At 39.9% G+C, this 21,035-nt stretch overlaps 2 protein-coding genes across 2 annotated transcripts; one reads left to right on the top strand and one right to left on the bottom strand.

The window, feature by feature from the left end:
* Window positions 1-1,183: 1,183 nt before the first annotated feature.
* On the top strand, window positions 1,184-20,672 carry LOC308401069 (extracellular calcium-sensing receptor-like; the record flags this gene model as incomplete). Its single annotated transcript, XM_080889128.1, has 10 exons — window positions 1,184-1,588; window positions 7,953-8,107; window positions 8,385-8,679; window positions 8,848-8,934; window positions 17,848-18,117; window positions 18,334-18,540; window positions 18,616-18,891; window positions 19,229-19,456; window positions 19,552-19,675; window positions 19,762-20,672. 10 exons carry the CDS (start codon window positions 1,184-1,186, stop codon window positions 20,670-20,672), a joined length of 2,958 nt encoding a protein of 985 aa, XP_080745254.1.
* LOC308400990 (uncharacterized protein) lies at window positions 10,207-17,576 on the bottom strand (the record flags this gene model as incomplete). Its single annotated transcript, XM_080889057.1, has 6 exons — window positions 17,518-17,576; window positions 16,434-16,701; window positions 11,831-12,853; window positions 11,433-11,588; window positions 10,963-11,115; window positions 10,207-10,530 (listed from the first exon to the last, which is right to left on the bottom strand). Exons 3-6 carry the CDS (start codon window positions 12,845-12,847, stop codon window positions 10,207-10,209), a joined length of 1,650 nt encoding a protein of 549 aa, XP_080745183.1. The 5' UTR covers window positions 12,848-12,853; window positions 16,434-16,701; window positions 17,518-17,576.
* Window positions 20,673-21,035: the final 363 nt, after the last annotated feature.

Here is a 21,035-nt window from a genome sequence, read left to right as displayed (position 1 = left end):
TGCCAAGAAATGCATGTGGCGGAAGGAACGCAAACAAAAGCAGGAGTGCCGGACGGGACTGCTAGCTACGATAAAGAAGCAGCCTTTCAAACTACAGCTCCCGAGCATCTTCCTGACCAACGCACGGTTGGTCATCAAAAAAATAGACGAACTGAACCTACTTCTCACAGCACAGCAACTTCTACGCAACTGTTGTGTCCTGGTTGTCACAGAGACATGGCTACGATAGGGAATCCCCGACGCCTCGATGCAGCTATCAGGTCACACAATGCACCGCAGTGACAGAAAGACTACAGCGGGGAAAAGCCAAGGAGGAGGATTGTGCATTTACACACATAACAACTGGTGCACAAACACTAAGATCATCACCACAGTCTGCTCCCCAGGCATAGAGGCAATGTCTGTCATGTGCAGACCCTTCTACTTGCCCAGAGAACTGCCTGCAGTCCTAATAACAGCAGTCCACTTACCACCAGACGCTAAAGCTAGCTCAGCCCTTGCCTACCTGCACGACACAATCTCCAAAAAGAAATGGGAATATCCAGAGGGAGTATCATTGCAGGGGATTTCAACAAAGCATGCTTAAGAACTGTGCCTAAATTTGTTCGACATGTGAAATGCCCTACGAGAGGGAATAACACCTTGGACCATGTTTACTCAAATATTAAGCAAGCCTTCAGATCTTTTCCCCTCCCCCACCTGAGTATGTCCGACCACCTCTCTCTGCTCATCGTCCTGGCATACACACCACTCAGGAAAAGAACAAAGCCCACCATCAGAACCATTAGCACCTTTTCTGAGGAAGCTCGTGCTCAATTGCAGGACTCTTTTGCCCTCACAGAGTGGAGTGTCTTTGAACATGATGGCCTAGAGACTCACACATCTGGGTTACATCACGCACTGCATGGACACTGTCACCACGGAAAAGGTCTACCCCAACCGTAAACTCTGGATGACAAGTACGGTTCAGGCATTGTTAAAGGCACGCAGCTCGCCATACAAATCTGGGGGCCAGGACATGTACAGCAGAGCAAGAGCAGACCTTAAAAAAGGCATCAGAGCAGCAAAACTGGACTTCTCAAACAAGCTATCAGATCACCTCTCTGATAACAACTCCAGAAAGGTATGAGAGGGCCTGAAACACATCACCAATTACAAGTGCAATGGGAAAAACACAGATAACATGGACATCTCATTAGCAGAGGAACTTAACCACTCCTTTGCCTGCTTCGAGAAAGCTGCAGTCACCCCCACCATGCACACCACCCTGCCCACAGCCTCCTCTGAGCACAGCCCTCACACATTTAGCCTCCAAGAACACCAGGTTCGCAATGTGTTCAGCGCAGTTAATCAAAGGAAAGCTGCTGGCCCTGACGGAATACCTGGTAGAGTGCTCAAAGCCTGCGCTGTCCAGCTGCCTCCTCAGTTCACCAGACTATTCAACCTCTCCCTGTCACATGCCACTGTCCCTGCCCTCCACTCCGCTCTCCATCACCTGGAGAATCCTGGGACATCAGTAAGGATGCTCTTCATTGACTTCAGCTCGGCCTTCAATACCATCATCCCAGACATTCTTATAGCCAAGCTGGTAAACTTGGACTCTCCCCCCCCCATATGTGTATGGAACTTTCCCACAGACTGTTCACAATCAGTCATGGTTGGCAACCAGAGATCATCCACCCTGTCACTCAGCACTGGCTCACTACAGGGATGTGTGCTGAGTCCACTCCTACACACCATCTACACTAATGACTGCACCCCCATGCACCCCTGCAACATCATCTTCAGCTTCTTCCCGTGGGCTGTCAGAACTCGTAATGCAAACTAAGAATGTGAACAGACTTCTCCCATACAACCATTCTGCTATTGATCAACTATGTTGCTGCCATCCCATGTTCAGTATCTCAGTCTTTCATTGTTCTGTGCAATATTTTTGGCCCATGTGCAATATTTTTGGTCTTGGTGGAATTACCATCCCCACCCTAAATGACCTTAGCCCCTCCACCCTTATTTATTTATTTATTATATTATATTATATTATATTATATAACAGCCCTTGTATATGGCCCCACAATGTTTCTGTTTCAATGTTTCTACACATACACCATGTATATAGTTTACTCACATAAATGTATACATATATATTGCTTTTTTCCCCCTTGTTGTATATTGTTTTCTTTACTTTTGCACCTTTGTGGTCCAGCTACCCAATTTCACTGCGCAAGAAACTGCACAATGACAATAAATGCTCTAAGTCTAGGTCTAAGAATCAGAATATTTTATTAATTCCTAAGGTAATTATGTCCGATGCAATTGCTCCAAGACAATAACAGTAACAGACTAAACTATTTAAACAATACAATATGTTACAGATTTTACAAATTTAACCCTTTAAAACCAGTCAGAGCGGGCACACTCCGTTTTGCGCAACTATTTTTAAATCCCTGTAGAACTGCAACCACGTGAGCTAGCGCAATAATTTTTTTTGCATATGAAACCAGAGGAGTTGTACTTACATCTTATGTCATCAGCTTGTCCTAGGTCACAGTTTCCTTCCACATATAGCTTTGCAAAAATTGCATAAAAAGCACAGCAACAAAAACATAATATTTCAGAAACATGCTTTGCTAATCTGACCAGCTGTTCATAACACTTCCTACGTTGGAATATACGTCAGCGCGAACTATCGCATGTCCGCCATTACCTGCCCGAAACTGGAAGTGATGTCATTTTTGTGCAAAATTTAGTTTTTTACCTTCAGGGTCTTATAATCCTATACTGGTGTTTTTAAAAGTCATGTTTGACTTTATGCTTTTCTGTATAGTTTCTGGGATGCTTAGAACTCAAGTTGCACTGCTGGAAATGCACATGCTGTTTTTTTGTTTGTTTGTTTGTTTGTTTTGCAAATTTGCATTGTAGTATTTATTTTCGTTTTTCCTGCAGTATACAAAAATTGGTGTATCTCAAAAGTAAAACTGTGAAGAAACTCAAAATAAATTTCCTGTTGTTGCAAACTATTTTGTGCAACTTTTTTGTACTTACAGTTTTGAGGGATAAACCTCTTAAATTTTTCTAACTAGAAATATATGTAAAAAACAAAACAAAAACGATTTTCAATTTTTTTGTAGTTTATTGCACTTTTTTGCAATTTGTGTAGTTATTATGCACTTAATGAATACATATTATTAAAGTTTGGGCTATAATGGTTGTATTGATGTATAGCAAATGTTCCCAAAAATGGCACTACAGCATGTAAAAATATAAAGATAAGCTTTGGCAGACTTGGTTCTATGGTAGGTCTTAAAGGGTTAAGAAATAGCACTAATATATACAAATCAATCAAATATGAATATCAAGAATTTACAGAGGTGCTTATAAATAAATATCAAGAATACTGAAATGAATATTACGGAGTAGAAAAGAGCATCCACAAAAAGGGTGTAACTATTGCAGTGTTTACAGTGTATTAGATGGAGGAGTTGTACAGGGAGATGGCCATGGGCAGGAATGACTTCCTGTGTCGTTCAGTAGCTATGGTCATAGTATGTATGGTGGCTCCGTAAATGCTAAAGAGGTAAGTATTATTTCTCAGTTGCAGTGAATTAAAAGAAGAAAATAAACAGTAGAAAGAAAAAGAGCGATAACAATTTAACATAAACCAGTGACACACTCCGGGCCTGACCAACCCTGGCAGGGCTCCTTGGATGAGGGTGTAGGGATAATGACCAAAACACCCAATGAATCCAAGGTCCACCACTGACTAAGTGTCCCAATTTTTAATATGATAATTTAGATCAGATCTTTAATCCATAAACCCAACCTAAGAAGAAAAAAATGGCAGATTAGCTTGGGTAAAAGACCGACAGTTGAGGCACACAACGATGTGTGCTGCTGACAAAGTTTCTGGGTTGCTTTTCCTCATAACAGCCATCCTTCAAGATTCTCCCCATTTAAAGCAAAGCATTATCAGGAACTGTAGCATCTAGTACTCTTACTGAATCAGTAGAGAGGTCTATTAATACATGCTGATTGAGAAAAGTGACTGAAAAGTAAGTACTAAATGCATCATGGAAACCCCCCAGCAGTCTACACCTATTGCAGCATAACTAAGGGAGGATTCAGGGTCACCTGATCCAGCCTTAACTACAGTGGGGCAAAAAAGTATTTAGTCAGCCACCGATTGTGCAAGTTCCCCCACTTAAAATGATGACAGAGGTCAGTAATTTGCACCAGAGGTACACTTCAACTGTGAGAGACAGAATGTGAAAAAAAAATCCATGAATTCACATGGTAGGATTTGTAAAGAATTTATTCGTAAATTAGGATGGAAAATAAGTATTTGGTCACCTCAAACAAGGAAAATCTCTTGCTCTCACAGACCTGTAACGTCTTCTGTAAGAAGCTTTTCTGTCCCCCACTCGTTACCTGTATGAATGGCACCTGTTTGAACTCATCATCTGTATAAAAGACACCTGTCCACAGCCTCAAACAGTCAGACTCCAAACTCCGCCATGGCCAAGACCAAAGAGCTTTCGAAGGACACCAGGAAAAGTATTGGAGACCTGCACCAGACTGGGAAGAGTGAATCTACAATAGGCAAGCAGCTTGGTGTGAAAAAATCAACTGTGGGAGCAATCATCAGAAAATGGAAGACATACAAGACCACTGATAATCTCCCTCGATCTGGGGCTCCACGCAAGATCTCATCCCGTGGGGTCAAAATGATCATGAGAACGGTGAGCAAAGATCTCAGAACCACGCGGGGGGACCTGGTGAATGACCTGCAGAGAGCTGGGACCAAAGTAACAAAGGTCACCATCAGTAACACACTACAACGGCAGGGAATCAAATCCCGCAGTGCCAGACGTGTTCCGCTGCTGAAGCCAGTGCATGTCCAGGCCCGTCTGAAGTTTGCCAGAGAGCACATGGATGATACAGCAGAGGATTGGGAGAATGTCATGTGGTCAGATGAAACCAAAGTAGAACTTTTTGGTATAAACTCAACTCGTCGTGTTTGGAGGAGGAAGAATACTGAGTTGCATCCCAAGAACACCATACCTGCTGTGAAGCATGGGGGTGGAAACATCATGCTATGGGGCTGTTTTTCTGTCAAGGGGACAGGACGACTGATCCGTGTTAAGGAGAGAATGAATGGGGCCATGTATCGTGAGATTTTGAGCCAAAACCTCCTTCCATCAGTGAGAACTTTGAAGATGAAACGAGGCTGGGTCTTCCAACATGACAATGATCCAAAACACACCGCCCGGGCAACAAAGGAGTGGCTCCGTAAGAAGCATTTGAAAGTCCTGGAGTGGCCTAGAAGATCTGCATGGAGGAATGGGCCAAAAATACCAGCTACTGTGTGTGCAAACCTGGTAAAGACCTATAGTAAACGTTTGACCTCTGTTATTGCCAACAAAGGTTATGTTACAAAGTATTGAGTTGTATTTTTGTTATTGACCAAATACTTATTTTCCACCCTGATTTACGAATAAATTCTTTACAAATCCTACCATGCGGATTCATGGATTTTTTTTTCACATTCTGTCTCTCACAGTTGAAGTGTACCTCTGGTGCAAATTACTGACCTCTGTCATCATTTTAGGTGGGGCAACTTGCACAATCGGTGGCTGACTAAATACATTTTTGCCCCACTGTATATGATTTTTTTTAAAAAGGTAAGTTTTAAGCCTAATCTTAAAAGTAGAGATAGTGTCTATCTCCCAAATCCAAACTGGAAGCTGGTTCCACAGAAGAGGGGCCTGAAAACTGAAGGCTCTGCCTCCCATTCTATTTTTAAATACTCTAGGAACAACAAGTAAGCCTCCAGTGCGAGAGCAAAGTGCCCTAATGGAGTGATTCGGTACTATAAGGTCATTAAGATAAAATGCGGCCTGATAATTTAGGACCTTGTATGTGTATCCTGAGTCTCCTGACGGTTTGCCAGAATCTCTTTGAGGCAGTCCAAAAGTCTTTTTCCATAGCCTCTCCGAACTACTCCCACACCCAGCCAGACCGCATGGACTAAGGCCCGACCACCAGACGCTCACCCTAGGGCACCCTCCCCGGGCTGCACCCGGTAACCCTATCTCGAGTAGGGTGAACAGTCCCCTCGATGGTCTTCTCATAGTCGTCTTCTGAATCGCTCTTTGTCTGGTCCCTCACCCAGGACCAATTTGCCATGGCAGACACTACCAGGGGGCAAAAAGCCCCCAGACAACAATCTTGCTAGAACTAATCCAACACAAGTCCAGTTGAAGCACATAGTAAGCTGAGCAACAGCAGATGCTTTGTAAATATAATCAGGGAGTATTCTGAAAAAATTTGGATGCTCAAGCCTGACACTCAGACAAAAACAGCTGGATAGAGTGTGGATTTCTTCTTGATTATATTTTGATTAGATCCCTTATTTGATTAAAGAAGGAATAACTATCACCAAAAGCACATGCATTAAACTCTGTGACAGGACTATCTTACATTACCACAAAGGCTGGATTTTAGGCCTTTTTCTTCACATTTGAATGGAGCTGAGCTGAGGGATCATGACACTGTGAAGGACACTGCAGGGTTTATCTCTTAGTTGAACCTCTGATTCAGGAGGAACAATGAGGTTTTCATCCAGGCTGTGAAACTGGACAAGCTCTTTATCCTCTCAAGGATGTTTGAGAAAGTGAGCAAGTGTGGACATAATATCTTGGTCTGTCCAGGCTCGTGGATGTTCTCCACTATGATGGCCTCAAGATTTCATCTTTACTTTAAATATCTTAGGGTCTTGTTCACGAGTTTGGGGAAAGTGGAGCATGAGATTCACTGATGGATTTGGGAAACGTGCAATGATACAGGCACTGTACAGTCTGAGCTAAGTTTTTAATTTACAGGTCAATTTAGATTACAACTATTCAACTGTGGCCACGAACTCTGGTAGTGATCAAATAAGTAATTTGTTGTCCCCTCAACAGTTTTGTTCACAAGTTTGGGGAAAGTGGAACCTGAGATTTATTCACAGATTTGGGGAAAATGAACAGACACTGTACCAGTCTGTTGCGGTAAAGAAAGAGCTGAGCAAGTTTTTAATTTACAGGTCATTTTACATTACATCCCTTACCTATGGCCATGAACTCTGGGTAGTGATCAAATAAGGGTTGTGGATATAAGCTGTGGAAATGAGTTTCCTTCAAAGGGTGCCTGGGTCTCCCTTAGAGATAGGGTAAATAGCTTGGTCATCGGGACTCAGATGGTGGGCTTTCACTTCGAATACAGAAGATCTGCTTGTCCCGTGTTTTGCATTCATGCATTAGCCCTGAAAAATTTCACTGTCTAGTTTCTCATTTGGGCCGTCCCCTTGGGCTGTTCTTCAATTATACTCAGGACAATCTTCCCCATCCACTAAGTTTTCTAGTTTCCTTTTGCCCTATGCAGCTTTATGTCCCGTCCCGCCCATGCTCATGCGGATTTGTTTTTGTTATGTTTTTTATCGTCCCCTCAAAAATTTTGTTTTCTCTTTCAACTCAAATATGGACTGAAGTTTTTAATATGATGTTGTTGAGACATTACACATGAACTTTGATGTACATGAATTATGATATGTTATTTTTGCTATTTGTCTTTTATGTCACTTGATATGCACACGGAAACAACTACTGAATACTGAACAACTACTCTGACAATTCTTCAGTGAGTTATTACTGATGACTAATTTACTCACAGTGTTCCCTGAGTTTGCCTGGATACAAAGCAATCTCAAATGAAAAGTATACACCTCCTTCTTCCCTGATGGGTGGTGTGCAAGATTAAACAACACAGCAAGTCAATAAAAGGGAATGGCAAACAATAAAACCTAATGACTGGTCTCAAATATTCAGAAAGCTGTCATGTGCTTATCTTTGCAAAACAATTTAGTCGTGGTTGTTTTGCTGTATTCCTGTGTTTCTTCTCCTCTACCCACTCCTCAGTTTTCTTTGTCCTGTCAGCTGCAGGGACAGTTTCATCTAAATGAGATGCACAAAACTGGAGATGTGGTTCTGGGTGGACTGTTTCAAGTCCATTTCTTTTCAAGTGTTCCTGATCTGTCTTTTACCTCGCAGCCACAACAGCCTACTTGCCATGGGTAACTATGACAGGGAAACAGAATGAAAAAAACAGAAAAAGAAAACCACCAAACCTAATCCTAATATGAATATGTATTTTATATCTGAAATAACTAGACAAAACATCTTCTCTTTTAAAATTTATTTTCATTAATATATGTCTTTAATTGTTATTCAGTTTCCTTAATTGTTTATAATATTATTCCTTTTGCAACATTTTCACTGTGCTCATTTTCCTATATTTTAAAAATCTGTATTGTATTATACTTTTTAGTAATTAAACTTTTCTCGTCTTAGTGTGTATGTTCTAGGATTTAAGCTCGCACAAACCATGGCATTTGCTATTGATGAGATCAACAGAAACTCAAACCTGCTACCAAATGTGACTCTGGGATACACTCTGTATGATAACTGCTTTGAACTTGGAATTGGATTCCGTGGAGCATTATCATTAGCCAGTGGTCAAGAGGATCAAATTGTAGTAGATGATACATGTGTTGGAAATCCTCCAGTTGTAGGGATTGTGGGTGATCCGTCCTCTACAATTTCTATTGCCATCTCCAACGTCTTAGGTTTGTACAGAGTACCTATGGTAAGTTTTCTGCTTGACCATGTAACAGTTTTCTTGGATTGCGTTGATTTCATTGAAAATGTAAAACCATTTTATGAAATAAAAAATAATGCAGTCATGATGACAAAATTAAGATATCTCTACATGGATAGCTCCCCAATATACATATGCAGTCTATATCTTTCACAGGTGAGTTATTATGCCACATGTTCCTGCCTGAGTGACCGTCAAAAGTATCCATCCTTCTTTAGAACGATCCCAAGTGATGCTTTCCAGGTGAAAATTTGTCATCACAATTAAAATGGAAAAACAAAAGTCTGTTTCAATATCTGTGTAAAAGAAGAACACAGACAGATATGAAAATATTAGAAATAATAATAATAATTAGTTTTGAGAATTATGCTCTATTTCTTTTCTCTATTGTCTCAGAGAATAAAGCTAAATTGCAATTGTATTTAAATGCTGTTCTGTGGACACTGACAGACAGATTATGCACAGAAATTTTGTTTTGTTTCTTCTTTTCAATACACTTACACTTTAATCTACACTGAAAAAAGAAAATAGTTGAACCAACTTAATTGAATTATTTCAATTGGTAACACCAAATTTAATTAAGTTCTTTGAAATTAAGTTAATACATTAAATTAACACAACTGATTTAAGTTACATGTACTTAATAAATTAATTGCTGTCAAATAAACATTTTGCATTAATCCAACTTAAAATTAAGACATTTCAACTTAAAGTTTTCAGTTTTTCCAACCCAATAATTTGCATAACCCAAAAGTAAAATATTGCTCTTTGCTAACCTAATAATGTGGTTTAGTGTAAATTACTTTTTGTAGTGACTCTAAAATGAAATTTTAGTTTGTATAATAAAGCTTAAATCAAAATTTTAAGTTGCCTGAAAATATTTTTCAAAAATTCAAAATCCAATGTTTTTTTTTTTTTAAATGCTTTATTGTATAAATGTAATAAAGTATTACCTTTATGGCAACCAACACAGCTTTTGGTCAAATACATTACACATTTGTCCTTTTTGAAACACATATGCACAAAATGCAAGTAATGCTTAGTAGGACCACAAAGTTGTCAACAAAGTGTAAAGTGCAACACAGTATTACACAAATATCAATCTTAACACATACAGTGTCAACTATGAAAAAGTGCCCCAAGAGTATACAGAAACTTCTCTTCAGCTATAGCCAATGAATAAATATCTGAACAGTGTAGCTGACCAATGGGGATGAAAAAATATAAACACTCCTCTAGAGTTTTAGAATGTCACAACAGTTTGTTGTATAACTGAGCACATCAAACCTGAAATGCAACCTTTCCCTTGAAATGAAGGCAAATATGTCTGAAAAAAAATTAAAAAATAAATAAAAATACCATAAAAGCACATTAAATTGGGGTTTGAGGTCTCTTGGAGCATAAAAAAGGCCCAACATCCAAAAGAGACTACATATTTTACATGCTATATGTCCAAACACAGTTGTTCCTTCGCATTATGGCACAGGGCCATTTGTTGGTCATTGTTCTGTGCCATTACTGGGAGCTTTGAAGTTTGATATACAGATTTTGGACTTTGGGGGACATCTTGTGCTGATCAAGCTGCATGAAGATTTTTTGGAGCACTTCAAAAGTGAAGCGAAAGGGTTTTGGATAAGCTAGGTTGAGTGCATAGATCAAACCTAGAAGCAGGGCACAAGCTGAGGCAACTGAAGTTAGTTCATGCAACACTTCCACACCCTCAATGACAATGCCAATGTCTTCAGGTGGCTCCTGCAGTCCCTCCCCCTCCTTCCGAATCACATACACTGCCATGGTGACCTCCTCCAGGTCCCTCTGAACATCATCTGCTCCACAGTCCTACAGAGGGGTACAAGACACAAACACAAATCATCATTAGCCTCACTTCTTACTGTGATTAAGTGTTTGGGTGATGTACCAATATGTGTTATGTGCTGGGCTATTTCTTGGCTGGGTGTCATCACACACCAGAAACAGCAGAGAGAGGTGTATCAATCTGACTCTAATCAAATTGTAAGCAAGAAAGATAAGATTTCTCAACATGTCAAACTATTCCTTTGAACTTAAATAATCAAGTAAGCCCGTCTTACTTAAAACAAAGTCAATCCGATATGTAATGTGTTGTTGCTGGGAATTACATAATGTCCAATATGGTCATGATAATAAATACATGTCAGCAATCCAACTAGGGTTCACGTGTTATGTTTGTTCTAACAGTTAACTTTTTTGTGTCCCTTTGACAAGATGTGCTGACAAACTGTTGAAACTTACAAGGTATTCCTTGATCAGGCCATCTGCATCTTCTCCCAGGAAGATGCAGATGGCCTGATCAAGGTATTCCTTGATCAGGCCATCTGCATCTTCTCCCAGGAAGATGGTGAGGGCTTTCAGCACACATTCCCTCCGATGATTAATGTCCACAGTCTAGAACAACAAATGTTGAGTAATTTTAAACTCTAAATTTCATAAGACAGACATCCTTACTCTTATTGCTTAACTTACATGTACTTTATTTAAAAACAGTAATTCACAAGCCCAGAGATTCATTACAGAAAGAAAAGGGGATGAGTTCAGTGGAGTCGCTAAAAACATTCATGCATATGAAAGCCATGATTAGCATTGGCCTGCCCATATTGTCTTTATGAAAGATTCAGTTAAATATATATATATTTTTTTGGATTCAGATATATTTTGACAGCCCTCTTAGTTACGAAGCATCTTGTTTGATGGTACAGATTTACCTGGTCCAATGTGTCCAAGATGTTCGCAATCTTTTGGCGTGTTGCTCCTCCTTTGGCACGTATGACTTTGATCAGCTGACTTGAGTGCATGTCTAACTGGGCCATGAACTTCCACTCAAGAGGAACAGCCATGAGCCTCTGGAACTCTGTATTTATCTAAAAACAAAACACAAATGACAGTAGATATTGTATTATGGAACAAAATGCTGAAACTGATTGTATGCCAAAATGTCTATATCCCAAAAAGTACAACATATATGGGAATTCAAAATGTAAATTCTTTCATTAAGTTCAGTGTTATAAAATCTCAACCAAATCAAGTTATGACCGATTCATGAAAGTTAACTGCAATAAATCCCGAAGCATACAGACTTCGATCACTTCAGTTCCATTCTTACCTCTTTCTGTGTGAAGAGTGCAGGCCATCTGTCCTTCAGTTCCTGAATGCTTGGTTCTTGGTTTACCACCTCATGTCGTCTGTAGGCAAACGTGTTAGCCATTTTGTCTGCGATGACCCTTTCATTGTCCCTTATCCCGATCTCTGTCAGAAGTTCTAGTCTCACTTTTTCCATGCTGTCCAGAGTCTCACCAGTAGGAAAGGATGGATAAAAGTTAGCTTCAGAACGTTTTGGCTTCTTCACTTTTTTAGCAGGGAAAGCATCTGTAGTAGCTTTAGATTTCAGTGAGTTTACACACAGCTCTGGACACCCCTGTAATTTGAGCTGGGTCCTGTAGTTTGCCATTTTGTACTTCAGTCGTTGTTTCCAACCGTAGCAGCCATTGAATGATCCAGGTTCTTTCAAACATGGGTGCTTTTTGATAAGGGCCTCTGCAGCTGCGCAGAAATGTGCATCCTCTGGATAGGCCTTGTAACGGTAAATTTCTTCTGCAACTCTTTTCAGGATATCAGACAGCATTCGGGCGCTTAAAGTCAACATTTTTTGGCTCACACGGTACTCAGTATTCCCCCTCTCTAGCTGTAGCTCTGTGTCATATGAAAATTGGGGAATTGCAAAGTCTTCTGGCCACTGTTGTGTTCGAGATGACATAGATTCAGGGGATGAGAGGATAATTGTGTCATTTGATGCCACCGAAATACCGTCATCAGACTCAAATGAAAGAGACAGAGATGAAGTGGACTGATCGGCACTGATCAAAGGTGGATTTGTTTGCTGGTGGATCACTTTGATTGTCCCCAAATTCCGAAGTTCGGTGGTAGAATTCAGATTAAAGAAGTCGTTGCCAAAGTCTTGGTCCATGTATTGCAGTCTGAAGTTACCTTTTAACCCAAAGGTAGTCTTTATCGTGCTGAGAAGGTCTTCAAGTGACTCTGGGATGCCATTTGGAAGAGTCAGCTTTTCAATGTTGTTCTCTCCTAAAATCACCTTCAGTCTTGCAGGTGTTGAACCAGCCATGGTGGTCTGAGAACAAAGCACAAGCACAGTTAGTGAGGATCAACATGTAAACCACTGACATTTCCAATTAGGAGAATTTAATGTCAAACTAGAGGAAAAGAGAGAAGGCAAAGAGAGGAGGAAAGGGGAGGAGAAAATGAAGAGGAGAGGTGGAGATCAGCTGAGGCAGCGAGGAGAGAAGGCAAACCGAAGAGGAGAAGGGAGGAGAAGAGAGATGGCGAGAATATGGGAGACATTGAAGAGAAGAGAGAAGGAGAGGAGGTGAGGAGAATATAGGAGACAATAAGGAGAGGAAAGAAGAAAAAGAGAAGAGAAGCAGAAGGGGGGAGAGCATAGGATTAGCATTCACTGACTGGAATCCAGCGACCTGCATTAAAAAAAATGACATAACTGATGAATTGCCAATGACATCATCACACCACTTTGGCTTGCAGTATAAAATAAATATGTTCTGAGAACACATTAGTATTGTATGGGTCTGGGTTTTGTTTTCCCACTTAAGAAAATACTTTATCATATTTTGAGGCCTCACCATTTAAACATGGACATATCTTTTCAAGGTGACAAGACGCATCCCTCTAATATTGTAGTCTGCCAGTGGGTAGGTATCATGCAGTTCTTGTGGCTCAACAAGTTCCACTTCTTTGCTTGGTGATGTTTTGAGATCATAAGCTCTGTAGTGTTCCATATACCATCCGCTAAGCTTTTTCAGAATGAAGATTAGTTTGTCCTGCAGTATCACCATTTGGATGATTTCACCAAACTCTGGCAGTCCTCCCAGTGAGCCGTGGATCAAGATCATCCCACACTTGTAGATTATTCCATTATATGCTACACTTTTAGCCAAGCACACATTGTCCATATCTGGAGACTTCTGTCTCAGTGCATTTGAGATGTCCTTGTTAAGAACATCAATGTGAACAGTGGAAACATCTGTTACTTCCAGTGGGGGTTTGGCAAAGCTAATTGCATGCAAATGATATGCAATCTGATACTGATGTCTCTGTGAAAGGGAAAGAAGTACATTTTTGAAGCATCTGATGTTCCTTGCAACTCTTTTAAAAAAACTATGCTTTGCTTCGAATCGCATAGTCCATAGTGCAACCAGTGGCCCAAACTTACGGATCAAGTATGGATAATGTTCCAAGTAGTGGTGCTTTGGTTTAAGATTAACATCTGGGAAAACCTCTTGAAACTTGATTCTGTGCTCGGAGATCTTAAAACCAAGATATGCAATGGAGTCCTCAGTATGAACAGGACTGACAACAAGATCAACAATGTCCTTCAAGTCTGTTAAGATGTGCCAAGCAGGCTCCTCACAGGGTACACTCTGCCCAACGAACAAAGGCAAAAATCTGATAAGACTCCAGTTCTCGTGTGCATTCCCTCCTACACTTTTTTTGGATGCAAAACTGAGAGCCACAGGATTAGGTCGATTTGTTTTGTCAGCCCACTTAAAGTTGAAAGATGATATTGCTTCATTCAATGTACATAATGTGAAATACTTTTTTTTGATTAACAAATTGAGGCAAAGCGCAAGTTCAAAAGGAACAATTCCCTCAAAAAGATCATGTACAACATCAGGTGGAAACCCAGTGGTAACATCAAAATGTGAGAGGTGCTTTGACAAAATACACTTTGATTTCACACCATAATAACTGGGCCATTTGTTTTCCTCGATAATTCGTAAATGATCTGCATGAATGTCTTTTGTTCTTAAAGTAAAGACTTCACTTCTGACTTCAATAGTCTGGAACTCTGATGTTTCTGCAGTGCAAAATCTACATACGTATGTCCCTGAGAAATTTTCAAAGAATCCAGCAATACTGTGTGCACCAAGGTTGTCGGCAACAACACACTGAACAGTGCCTTTTACTGTTCTGCCCAACTTTGACAGAAATATCCCACTCTGTTCCAAAATTACAAGATCATTAATTACAGGTTTTAACACTTTCTCATACCCATAGCACTTCAGATCATTACTTTTGATTAAAGCAGCCAAATAGATTGAGGTTAAAGCAGAATTACAGCCTGGTGGCAAATTACCCAAAACCCAGTACAATCCACAAATTTTATGCTTCCTCCGTGATGTACCAAGGGGATTACATATTTCGAATTCATCAATGTATAATATCAATGAAATGCTTTCCTGCTTGGACAACAGTCCATTTTCATGGAAGAAGTCACCATCGAAGATAGTTTTGTAGTGCACATAAGTTTTTTGAGGCTGATTATCTACAGTATTCAAATTAACAGCCTGATCCAAGATTGTCTGGCAGTCAAGAATATGCTGCAAAGACTTTAAAATTGAAATATATTGGAATGACTTGTTATTTTTTCGGTCAAGTATATATTCCACTGGTTCCACTACTTTAAAGTGGCTCTTATAGTATGCTTTTCGTCTCCAAGGACTGGAAAGTGGACCTTTATCTCCAATTGCTTTTTTTACAGGGTTTGTCTCACAGAGTACACTGGCTAGCTTTTCAACAACTGACTGGTCAAATTGGCATCCGTTGTCTTGTAATACTTGGCTAATAGTCTTTTGGGTAATCGCCACAGAAACAGAACCAATCAAATAGTTTAACTCCTGCAAAAGCTCATCTACAGCTGCATTAGACACAAGAAAGATGTGTTCCAACTTAAGGAGCACTGAAGCAATTTTAAGCTCAATATCCTTCTCTAAGTTTTCAGAATACCCATTGTCAAAAGCAGAATTTAAATTTACATCACTCTCTATAATTTCCACATCTGAAATATCACTGGCAACACTGGCAAAAGATTCATCAACAGAACTTATTCCAGGCTTAAATGTGTTCACTGTACCAGAGTGTTTTCTGTATTTATGACTTTTGAAGTTCTCATAGACATTGGTTTTATATTCACAGTTTTGGAACACACATGTTACAGTCTCCTTATTTTTAAGATGCTGATAGATATGTTGAAAATATTCTCTTTCTGTGGAGAGTTGATTATGGCCACAAATATGGCAAGTGAATGTGGACGCAGCTTTGGAGACTGCTTGTTGGGCAGGGTGATTTCTTGATAGATGGCTCAGTAGGGCGTTCCAAGTCTTGAACCTACATGCACAATTTAAATAAGTGCATGGATATGAGTGGCCTCGTCCGTAATGCCTATGAATCAGTTTGTAGTGTTTGAGCAATTCAGATCTTTTTGTTAATGTTGTCCCACAGTCCTTGCATCTCCACATGAAGCATAGCACTGGAGGAACAAAGAGACACGCTTTACTGGGTGTATATAAATAATTTGAGAAAACACAGAGGGAGAGTTGGGCAATATTACAATATATCAATATGGTGATATGAGACTGGATCTCATCTCAGCTTTTTGCCACATTGCCCAACACAAAGCGAATCATTTAAACACAAAATGTATTCATCAAATGTAGCCAGCCCTCTCTAATTAGATTTTAAAGGGATAAGTTCAAAACAAAAGTTTAAAAACAAAACCCAAATGCCCATAGGTACATTTTTTTTTTTTGCAATTGTTTTATATATAAAGCCGATTCCTGTTCAGTGTAAAACTGAATTAAGTTTAAATGAGACATTACTATTTTGAACTTGCATACCTTTGTTGTTGATAAACTGAAAGTACGCAAGTTCACAGGTAAAACGAGCTGCCTGGCACGCCTCCACACAGGAATGCCCCTCTTGAAGTAGTCACAGAGCTGAGAAGAAGTTAGGTCAGAAGGTGGCGATGGGGCATCACATTGGACACCAAGCCAAAGGTTGTGGCACTGTCCAGGGTTCCAACCAGAGGTGATGTAATCTTTCTGCCATCAGCAGACACCCCTCTGGAGAGGTTGACAGGAAGGAAAGGAAGCGCTACCCAAAGTCCTAAAGATTAAAGATATGTTCGAGTTAGTCTGTCGATCTTTCATCATGTTTACAGTGTTCATCTGCATCTATGTACTTATATATGTATTCAGACACAGACCAGAAGTGTGCTAGGTCTACAAGAAATCTGATGGCTGTATTTTCTGTGTTCAATAGCGTAATACTTTCTTCTATGATTTCTAATTTTGATTTTCTGCCGCACACCATCTCCCTCTCACACGGCTGATCCGTGCGTGTACGAGCGCTGCACGCACCCTTTCTCCTCGCCTTCTTAACGTTATGTACATTGAAAGCAATGCAAGCGGCAGTAAATGCATGCTTCCTGGAGCCACCACAGCTAAACTTTACCTCCTACATCACCCGTGGCCGTGACCGCGTGAACTATTCGCGCCGACAGGCATACTGCGAACAACCACTCGTGTATAAATGCGCGCGCCCGAAGTAACGTATTCTGAAGAGAACCGCGGCCCAGCTTGCCGCTATAATGTGCTAATGCTAATGAATAACTAACAGTAAGCCAACACCGACACACTGCATGAATACACAACTTTAAGCTAGCGTTACGATATTAAAACAAGAGAGTACCGCCGGAAAACTACTAACTTAACCTACATGTCCAAGCACAAACTACCAACAGGTCTGACATTTCGCTAATGTTAGCAGGGCTGAATGATAGCGGTTTGGTCAGGTCAGTTTACTAAACACTTAACAAACTTAACAATACAGTTGGAATATTTTTATATCTAATATATTAAAATATGTGTTCTACATTTGACTTACCTTCAAGGACTATGGAAAAAGTAATATCTTCGTTACCTTATTGACCAAATTGTTCACGAGGTCCTGCCTGCAGCCAAGTGCCTCTCAAATTGTTGTTCTCAACCGCAAGTAGAAAATTCTGGAGAAGGCGGAGACGTCATGACATCAGATGCACTGCGTCAGGAGAAACCTAATTGATGCAGGTTGACTCTAATGAGAATAGCAGGTTACATGTGTACTGAGGGAACAACACGTAATAACAAGTTGATATACTCCACAAATTTAGACTGGCTCCACTAAAGCAGAAATCTTAATGAAACTGACTCTGAACTTTACATAACTTCAACTACTGCTGAAATACACTTTTTAGAGTGTATATTCACTTAGGTACGTGCAATGATCCAGATTCTAAAGCATTTTGGCTGGACTTGGGCAGGTCTGCTTGTCAGTAATAATGATTATGGACTTCATGCAGCCAGATCCTTTCAGTCTGAGCTGAGTGTGTCTGGTGAAGGTTGCCTGGCCTACACTGAGGTTTTACCCTGGGACAAAGACACAGATGAACTCCGGAGGATTGTTGATGTGATGAAAACCTCTACAGCTCGAGTTGTCATTGTCTTTGAAGATCCTAGTCGCATGATGCACCTTATGGATGAGGTTTCGCTTTAAAACACTTTAATAGTTACTAGTTACAGAGGTCTTCATAATTATAGTTCATAATTGTGTAAAACACATATTACGTATCATTGTGAGTACAGAAATGAATACAGAAAAATAATCATTCAGAATTAATTTTAAAGATCAAAAACTGTTTCAGTAAAGAAGTTGGAGGCTCAGTATTACTTCATAGATTTGGTCTAATTTAATACACAGGTAGTAAGGCAAAATGTGACAGGCCTACAGTGGATAGCCAGCGAAGCCTGGACAGAATCTGCTGTGCTCCAAACACCTCACTTTATGCCATACCTGGGTGGCACACTGGGTATCACCATTCGCCGAGGAGAAATACCAGGGCTCAGGGAATTCCTGTTGCAAATACATCCTGATCTACATCACAACACTAGCTACGGAATTAGCTTGGTGAGACTTGGACACTTTTACTCTGTGTGTGTATATTTTCATAATGTGTAATAAACATTTTTCAAAATATTTCAGGTGAATCAGTTTTGGGAATTTACATTTCAGTGCAGATTTGCTCCAGCTCCAGCAGGCTGGCTGGAAGGTGGAGGTGCACTATGCACTGGACAGGAAGATCTAGGAAATGTGGACAATGAGTACTTGGACATTTCCAACCTGCGGCCTGAGTATAATGTGTACAAAGCTGTTTATGCACTGGCATATTCCCTTGATGATATGCTGCGGTGCAAGCCAGGAAGAGGGCCTTTCAGTGGGAAAAGCTGTGCCTCTTTGCAGTCACTGGAGCCTTGGCAGGTGTGTTATCATTTTACACTCCACCTTTGGATAAATTGTTTTTGCATGCTTTCAGAATTTCATTAACTTCAGGTTATTAACTTTTATACAGGATTATTAGTAATGTGCCTTGGTTGATTGAGACTTAGATATAAATGACTTTATATATGTAGGTACCATAGATATAATATTATATTTGATTACTGAACTGAAAAATTGCCACTGTTTGCACTGTAAAGTTACTGGAGCCATGGCAGATGTGATATCATTTTACACTCCATCTATGAATAAATCATTGGTTCTATAATTATTTTTTGAGCAAAAAGTAATTTACTTATTATACATTCCTTTTAAACAGCTTGTTTATTACATGGAAAGAGTGAACTTCACCACTCCATTTGGCGATCAAGTGTCATTTGACGAGAATGGTGATGTGGTACCAATTTATGATGTTACTAATGTGTTGTGGCTCCCTGATGGAAGCACTAAAATTCAGAAAGTGGGTGAGGTTAAAAGGACAGCTTTAAAAGGTGAAGAACTCATACTTGATGAAGGCAAAATCTTCTGGAACTTTGAATCCAAACAGGTTAGATATGTTTTTATTTGACAAGTACCTTTTATGACATTTACAGTATATAGAATTGTAGCAGGCAATAAATATTTATTTTTTATGTCCAATAGCCACCTCGATCAGTATGCAGTGAGAGTTGTCCTCCTGGTACCCACATGGTGAGAAGGAAGAGAGAGCCTGAATGCTGTTTTGACTGTATCCCCTGTTCTGAGGGAAAGATCACTAACAAGAGCAGTAGGTCTTTGTCTTTCTGTATGAAATATTTGATTTAATTTCTGTGAAATATAGTATGCATTTCAACATCAACACTTCTTTGTCAGACTCCTTGGAGTGCACCAGTTGTCCAGAGGATTTTTGGTCAAACCCACAGCGTGACCACTGTGTTCTTAGGAAAACAGAGTTTCTCTCTTATCATGACCCTTTGGGTATTTGTTTGACAGCAATCTCCTTACTGGGAACATTTATATGTGCTGTTGTTCTGGGGATCTTTATCTGCCATCGCAGAACACCTATAGTACGTGCCAACAATTCAGAACTTAGTTTCCAGCTATTAATGTCACTTAAGTTGTGTTTCCTGTGTTCACTTTTGTTCATCGGACGACCCAGGATGTGGACATGCCAAATGAGGCATGCAGCATTTGGGATCAGCTTTGTGCTGTGTGTCTCATGCATCCTGGTAAAAACCATGGTTGTTCTGGCTGTGTTCAAAGCCTCCAAGCCAGGAGGGGGAGCCGGTATGAAGTGGTTTGGTGCAATGCAGCAGAGAGGAACAGTTCTATTTCTGACATCTATTCAGGCAGCCATCTGCACTACCTGGCTTGTCTCTTCCTCTCCAACTCCACATAAAAACACCCAATACCACAATGACAAGATAGTGTATGAGTGTTCAGTTGGGTCCACTGTTGGTTTTGCAGTGTTATTGGGCTATATTGGCATACTGGCTTTCCTCAGTTTTCTAATTGCATTCCTGGTGAGGAATCTCCCTGATAGTTTTAATGAGGCCAAGCTCATCACATTCAGCATGCTGATCTTCTGTGCTGTGTGGGTGGCCTTTGTTCCTGCTTATATCAGCTCACCAGGAAAACTTGCAGATGCAGTGGAGGTGTTTGCCATTCTTGCTTCAAGTTTTGGACTCTTGATCACACTGTTTGGACCCAAATGTTACATAATCCTGTTGAGACCAGAGATGAACACAAAGAAAGCTGTTATGGGCCGTGGGATTGTGTCATAAAATGTTTTCATTTATGTTAAAAACATCTTCATTTTCTGTGCAGTAAATCAGAAAATAAAATATATTAATAAAAATAATAAATGTAAATATTAAAACCTCTTGAGAAATCTAAATAATAGTTATTTACTCTTTTTCCTCTTTTCTTTCTTTTAAATAAATCTTTTCAAATATAACTGACTGACTGTGTTACACTTCATTGTCAAAATGTATCTATTATGTAAGTTAAATGTAATTATAATTCTTTTACTAAACTAAGCTTTTTATTTTGTGCTTCAGCCATTTTTGTGGTATATGATGTAAAACACAGTAACACATGAAGCATTGTGCAATACTGATGGGATTTCCGGCTCTTTTTAGAGAACC

The sequence above is a fragment of the Rhamphochromis sp. 'chilingali' genome, assembly GCF_963969265.1.
Source record: "Rhamphochromis sp. 'chilingali' genome assembly, chromosome: 8".
NCBI classification, from domain to species: Eukaryota; Metazoa; Chordata; class Actinopteri; order Cichliformes; family Cichlidae; genus Rhamphochromis; species Rhamphochromis sp. 'chilingali'.
Note: the sequence above shows the minus strand (reverse complement) of the source record. Positions and strands in the feature narration are given on the sequence as shown.